The 7,054-nt window shown below is 34.8% G+C and overlaps 1 protein-coding gene across 2 annotated transcripts in view; it reads left to right on the plus strand.

Annotated features, from left to right (window-relative positions):
* The window catches only part of PALS1 (protein associated with LIN7 1, MAGUK p55 family member), a 53,808-nt gene that overhangs the window by 21,567 nt on the left and 25,187 nt on the right, over positions 1-7,054 (plus strand). For both annotated transcript variants that reach the window (XM_085323341.1, XM_085323343.1), the window contains exon 3: positions 5,639-6,148. In XM_085323341.1, coding sequence (XP_085179467.1) covers positions 5,786-6,148 — 363 coding nt within the window. In that variant the 5' untranslated portion in view covers positions 5,639-5,785. The remainder of the gene's footprint in view (positions 1-5,638; positions 6,149-7,054) is intronic.

A 7,054-nucleotide genomic window follows, 5' to 3' on the forward strand; every position in this document is an offset into this window, starting at 1 on the left:
GAATCTACTGTCTGAAACTTCAGTTTCAGCAATTTMTCTGCATTTTATACCAGTCAGCATTCTTATTTTTCTTGTACAAATGTAACTTAAAAAATACTAACAATGAAAATTACTTTCCTTTTGAGGGTTTAGGCATTTTTGTTGTTGATTCACAGATCTTGCACATTTAAGTGAGAATGGAATGTTAAAACCTCTTGCTGTGTCTGAAAGCCCTTTGAAATACACGTTGAACCGAGTTACTGTGCTTGACAGGTTTTCTAATGAGCACTGGTCTGAAATGATTAGAAATAAGAATCCGACAGGTGTGAAAGGAAGCATTTTCTTCCAATCCTAAGACTATGGTGATGGCATCTAATTAGAGGAGATCATATTGTAGACTTTATTAAAAAAAAAAGGGCAAAAAACAAAAAAAATCTCAAAGTCACTGTCTTGAATGTATTCCAAAGTTAAGGTAAAGAGAACTTTCCTACTGTAGAATTTTTGAAATTAAGAAGAATAATATGAAGAAGTCATAGGTCTTGTAACTTCTAACTACTTTTGAAAACCTCAGGATGTTCCAACTTTTACTGATTTTTTTTTCAAGTACTTTTCTGTTAAGCTGCTTATTGGCTATATATTGAGTTGTTTCTCCTGTAAACTCCAATCTGTAATTCTCATCAACAGGAGATTAATTTTATGCTGTGAAGAATTATTTGTATTGTGGAAGAAACAAATGATGCTTGACAGATGAAGCAGTGAAAGCTGGAATTTTTGGGGGGTGCACTGAGCTTCCATTTATGGCATTGTTAGGAACATATTACTTTATGATAGYTTGTGTTTATAGTATTGTTTTTGATGACTTAAGTGCTGCTTGCTTAGAAGTCTGAAGCAGCAAATAAAAATACCAGAATACCCACCTTTAGATGAGCCGTTAGCAATACATACTAGAGATCTCTAGCATAGTTTTATGCTAGTATTTCATCAGTAATTTAGACATCAGGAAGCATCTAGTATGTGATTTAATCAAATTATTTTAATTCACTTCAGCAACCTAGTCTTCATCTCCTAACTGTTTTTATTGAGTATTTTAATATACCATATCTGTCACAGTCTTAGTATATGTCTCCCAGCTAATGACAGACTCCTTCGCATCATGCTTGATATATTACTTATGCTTATAATGTGTTTACAGATGTAGACTGGGCTTTCTTGCTCTAAAGTGTGCCAAAATTAATGAAATTCAGTTGGATCTGAACTTATGAACTTCCTTGCAGTCATTCAGAATTTGCAACTTTAATGAATTTTAARAAGGGAACTATCAAGTCTAATCATACTTCTAGCAATGGAAGAATTTTAAACACCACCAAAATATAACACACAACCTCAGCCTCAAGAAAATGTCATTTTTATTCTTTAGAAGTTTCCAAAATTAAACCAGTTTAATTTTACTGTACAGAATTTAGTTGTTGAAATAGTTAGGATTGCTTTGTGCAGCAGATACTAATCCTGGAAAGCAAGTGAAAGCATAAAACGCCTTACAGCACTCACCTTCTGTTTCTGTCTCTATCAGTATGTGTGTTTATATTAGCATGCCTTGCACACCGAGATGGCTGCGTTTATGTGTTTGTCCTTTTGCAGATAGAGCTTTTGAGGGCTATGCTTTATTTGTTGTGTTCAGGACTGTTAGAGAGATGATGGAAGCTGGCATGGTTAGGGGGTTGGTATGAAGAATAACGCATAGCTTGTAAAGTACAGTATTTGTGGGAATGGTAAGTACAGTTAGCAAGACATTAACTGCTTTTTTTCTTTAATTCTGCCATTTTGAGCTTGCATTGGAAGTATGGTTTTGTTCACTGTTCATAACTGCTTCACAATAAAGTTTTTGTGTGATGCCTGATGATGATCAGAATAGTTAAGATGCTTTGTCTCCATAGCAGTACTTATGCTAGCAGTTTGTGCAAACCACGTTCCATACGGTGAGAACTTGAATGGTAGAAGTAATCTGCAAAGAAGAGACTTTCACATGTGCTGTCCAGGACTGCATTGGTCAGACTTGTGTATGAATTTGGGCAAATAAGCCAGAATTACAACCATCTACTGAAAAGATCTACTTATGCGGCAACACTGAGGTCCTGCTGTTACATATTGACAGTTCAGAAGGAGACATTCAAAGCCAGAATTTAGCCCTGTTAAACTTTGAGCACCCAAACTCTGTGTAACGSAGACTATATAAAGAGCATAAAAGCTGCTAGCATCAACTGAGTTTTAAAGTGAAAAAGAATTCTGTTAATTCTRTACTATTCTGTATGCTTTGTATATAATAGAATAAAACTTAGTATTAATGAATGTTTGTAATCTGTCTCCCCCGTAGTGTAATATTTTAAAGGAACAAAATAAGCTCTTCTCTGGTTTAAAAGTTGTTTTTTCAGTGATCCATAGGTGGCAGAGAACAGACTTGTTGCAACTTTTTTATTACTGTCTCAGGATTTTTAAAATTACAAAACAAACACCTTGAGAAACAAAAACCAACAAAACTGTTTCTCTACTTATTACAAGTCTTTTGATGCCATGCTTAGTGGTTGGAATAAAAATGTGTGTTCCTGGTATCTGCCTCAAGCTGGTGTTTTTTGTTTTTTTTTGTTTTTTTTTTGTTTTGTTTTGTTTTGTTTTGTTTTAATACCACCTTGGTAACAAATGGCTCCACTATACCTTAATTTGAGAAATAGGTTAACATTTTACCAGTGTCAGATATCTTTAATTTTAAATTGCTTGAGGACCATTATAGGGAAGAGCTCTAGAGCTAATCTGAAGATTTTTCCACATGGGCATATTTGGTTCATTGGAACCTGACAGTAGCATTTTTCCAAAACTGATGGAGATGAGGATTTGTGATGTCTGAAGCAGACTTCAGAAAGCAAAAAGAACCATGGGCTTAGGTTCAGAAGAGTTCAACTATTACTGCAAATTCTTTGATTACTGGAAGTTATTCCTGTATTCCAGATTTGCATCATCCCTATGCTTTTATAGATTATCAACTAGTTATAGTTGGAAGGAGGCATTTGAGGTTGGTTTGGGTTTTTTGTTAACCTCAGATTTTTAGACTGCCTGGTGGTGATCTTTCTGGGTACGATTATTTTGTCTGCACTGCTTATGGCATGCCTCAAAGACATCTCTCTTTCTGGGATATTAAAATCACTTTCTGTTTAAAATRTTCATAGGACTTTACATTTTGATGCCAGTTTCCTGAATATTGCTATTAATAAAGTGTGACTGCGTAASAGTCCTGAGTTCGCCTAGCTTTAGGTTTCTTGTTTAGCAGGCCTAAATAATTTGGATCTTACTGGAAGTGAGCAGCTATTGTTACAGACCACTTAAATGTCTTAGTTACTCTGAAGAGTTTGCATGTTCTGCATCTTACGTGGCACTTACCTAGAAAATRTAAGCAATAATATTAACAGTTACCTCAGATTGTATTTTTGTTTCTGTAGTCTTCAGTGCTGCTTCTCAGCTTGAAGGAGTCTAAAAATTCCTCATTCTGTATAAAGATACATCCATTTTATTGTGTTCTTCTAATTTAATCTCAAACTCTTTGCCTTAGATAGCTAATACTTCTACATTTGAGAGAGGAAATTTAACCACTCACACTTTAAATTTTTTTTACCAGTTATTAAATAGTGGTCAGGAACTTCATTTTTTGAAGTATAGATTCTTTCTCTTTACTGAATGTGATACACTTAGCTTACACATTAATCTTAAGTAATATGATATCTTTAAAACCACACTTTACTTTTTAGATATCCGTAGACAGTATTTTTGACCTATTTGCTGAGTAAATGGACATTCAAMTGTTTGGACACCTCAGTTAAATCAGTGTTTTTTGCAGTTTTGTTTTAGCAGTGAGACTTTTTTTTTGTTTGGATGGGTAATTCCACACAGTGAAGCTGCCTTTATAGAAGGAGCTCCTTTTCTGAGGATCGTTTTGCAGTAATTTTTGTAAAATTGTCATCTGCCTTTCTCTGAATTCCAGAAACCTCTTTTTCAGATATGATGCTTCCTGTAAAACTGAGTAACTTTTTTTATGTCTTTAGAGAACTTAGATACTTTAGAACATTTTCTCTTTTACTTGGGCAATAATAGCTAGTTGTACAGGCTACTGTGTAGCTTTTGATGACTTTTTTTGTTGCTTTTTTTTCTGAATGTGGGAGTATTGAGCACTGGAATYATTTTTGCATATCAGTGCTTTTGGGAAAACAATCAAGTATCATTTAAAGGAAGGGAAAGAAGGAAACTTTCACTACCACAGAAATGCTTAAATGTTAACTGTGGAAGATCTCAGCAGTAACTGGTAACAGTGACTAGGTAGGAAACAAAGAAAACTGTTTTGGTGTTGTATGTATCTGTATGCTACTCTTTATTACAATGAAAAACTGTACGAAGAATTGCAGACTCGCAGGAACTAGTGTAGGAGTTTCTGTTGCTGCTCCTCTAATACTGTACTGCTGATATTTAATTTTCAGCTTAATTACATCAACAGCCTTCCCTTCCTCCTCCAAGTGCAAGCATTCTGCTTAAGAAAGGAAAAATATAATTTTTTTTTTGTCCTGATACTTCCTGTGTTTCTGTAAAATACAACTATGAGATAGTATTAATTTTCAATCAGTAACTAAAAGAAACATGTTAAAAGAACTTTTAAAAATAGTAAGTGTAGTTGGTAATACTGYGATTACCTTGCACAACTATTTATATTAATTTTAATGTCCTTTTAAGTGTACATATTGGAGATAATGTGTCAATGGGTGTGTGTGACACTGAAAAAGGCAATGTAGCATAGGACACGTGTGTGTGTTATATTTAAGAGTTGAGTGGTTATACTTTTGGGGAGCGTTGTACTTCTTAYGGGAGTAGAGTGGAGTGTCACTGCTTGACTGTGGAAATGTATTATTGTTCATTCTCAAATATGTGCACATGTTCACATACACGCACACAAAGTTTTTTTAGCCTTCCATTTAATACTTTGTTTTAATGCATATGCATAGAAAGTATTAAGAGTAGCTGCTAAGCAGAACTCTCCAACCTGTGTCCCAGGTTGTTCAGATTTGTTTCAGTGGCGTTCCAAACTGCTGCTTTTTGAAGAACTGTACCCTAGGTCTGTCTGCCCTTAAACCTGGGAAGTAATGCTTACATGAAAATGCCTCAACTTGCAAACAATAAATGCAGATGTTTGTACCTGAGTGTAACTTTGTCAAAGTTCTTGTGAATATTTTGTTTATAACAAGTTATTCACATTCAGGGTTTGTAGGATCAAAGGCATAGTTTGTGTTGGAATTTTAAGAATGAAAAAATAAACTAAAACTGAGTGGGGACTTTCAGAAAACTGCTGGTTTGCGATTAAGTGCAAAATCTCTATTGGTTTGACCTAGAAATACAAGAAATCTTATCATTAGTTTTAACAGTAGCCTTTTCTAGTGCTTAGTCATGAAGTTTACTAAAATGTGTTAATCAAATCTGTGTAGGTATTTTAGTTCTTAGTAGGGGAAGAAGCTGTATGTAAATGTGGAGAAAAAGTCCCAGTGTTCTTACACTTGCAGATCTGAAGAACTCTTAGGTGTTTTCTTCTTAATGCAGTTATTTAGTAATTCTTTTGCGTGTCTTTCACTAGATTTTCTTCCTGGGTGTTTCTTCAACTGTCTTGTGATGGAGAGGAAATGTTTTTGAAGTTATAATGGATTTTATACCACATCATAGCAAAAACTGTCCTTATAGCAGCATTTGTGTTTGAAGAGAATAGACATAATTACAGATAATCATGACAACTTCTCATATGAATGGACATATCACAGAAGATTCTGACAGTGAAGCAAAAAATGTGGATCTTACATGTCTTGAGGAACCTCAAAAGCACAGAGAAATGGCTGTTGATTGCCCTGGGGATTTGGGCTCCAGGATGATGCCCATGCGGCGGAGTGCTCAACTTGAGCGAATTCGTCAGCAGCAGGAGGACATGAGGCGCAGACGGGAAGAAGAGGGAAAGAAACAAGAACTGGACCTTACTGCTTCCATGAGGCTTAAGAAACTGGCACAAATCCCTCCTAAAACTGGAATAGATAATCCAATATTTGACACAGAAGAAGGAATTATTTTGGAGAGTCCTCATTGTACTGTGAAGACACTAGGTAGGTAAAATACAATGAACATGCTAATAGAGAAAATACTTAGTGGATTACTAATATTATTTTAGGGCATTGAAAATAATTTCAGCTAATTCTGTTCAGATTTGAAATCTTCTGGTCCTTTGCATTTGGTTTCTTTCATTTTGCATCAAGCTGTGTGCCTCCACAAACGACATTTTAATATCCGATCCATTTGGGAATGGGAGACAAYCTGTAGAATGCTAATAAGTTCATTGGATGTCTCCATCCACTTAGGGTGTGGAGAACTGTGTAAGTACAAACTATTTCTGTTATGTATGATGAAGCACATACCAGAATAAGTAGTGAATAAACACTGTCTGTCCTTTAAATTCAAGATGTTAAATACTTTCAAGTGAAGCATGCTATTGGTTTCTTGTCATCTTGGCTGTCTTACATTATCAAATGTTGCCTAACTGAATTTGCCTTTTCTCTTAAAATATTGGAATTGACAATGAAGATCGGCTTATCTCGACTCTTATATATATACAAAATACTTAATAGGGAGCTAAAGACATTGATGAAAATGTTTGAAATAAGTTAGCATTTTTTAAAGAACTACAGGATTGAAGGACTTCAGAATCTGTCCTTCCTTTTAGTAAGCTTCAGTAGAAAATGTTTCTAATCCTTTTTCAAGCAGAAGTGTGTATATAAAATGCAATGTGGCATTGGAGTGAAAATGAGGCACTGGGAATTTGAGAGTCCACTTCAGTTTTTCAAATCTGTATCTGTTTTAAGATCTACATTGGTTTAAAAAGTTGGGGTTTTGTTTTGTTTTGTTTTTTTTTAAGGGCAGAGATCATACTTAAAGTCCTTACTGTGTTCTTCCCTGATGGCTGATATTTGAGGACAAAGAATGAAAAATAGCTATCAACTCACTTCTCTCT

Source organism: Rhea americana, unplaced genomic scaffold, assembly GCF_003343005.1.
Source record: "Rhea americana isolate MKP2758 unplaced genomic scaffold, rheAme1 scaffold_84, whole genome shotgun sequence".
NCBI classification, from domain to species: domain Eukaryota; kingdom Metazoa; phylum Chordata; class Aves; order Rheiformes; family Rheidae; genus Rhea; species Rhea americana.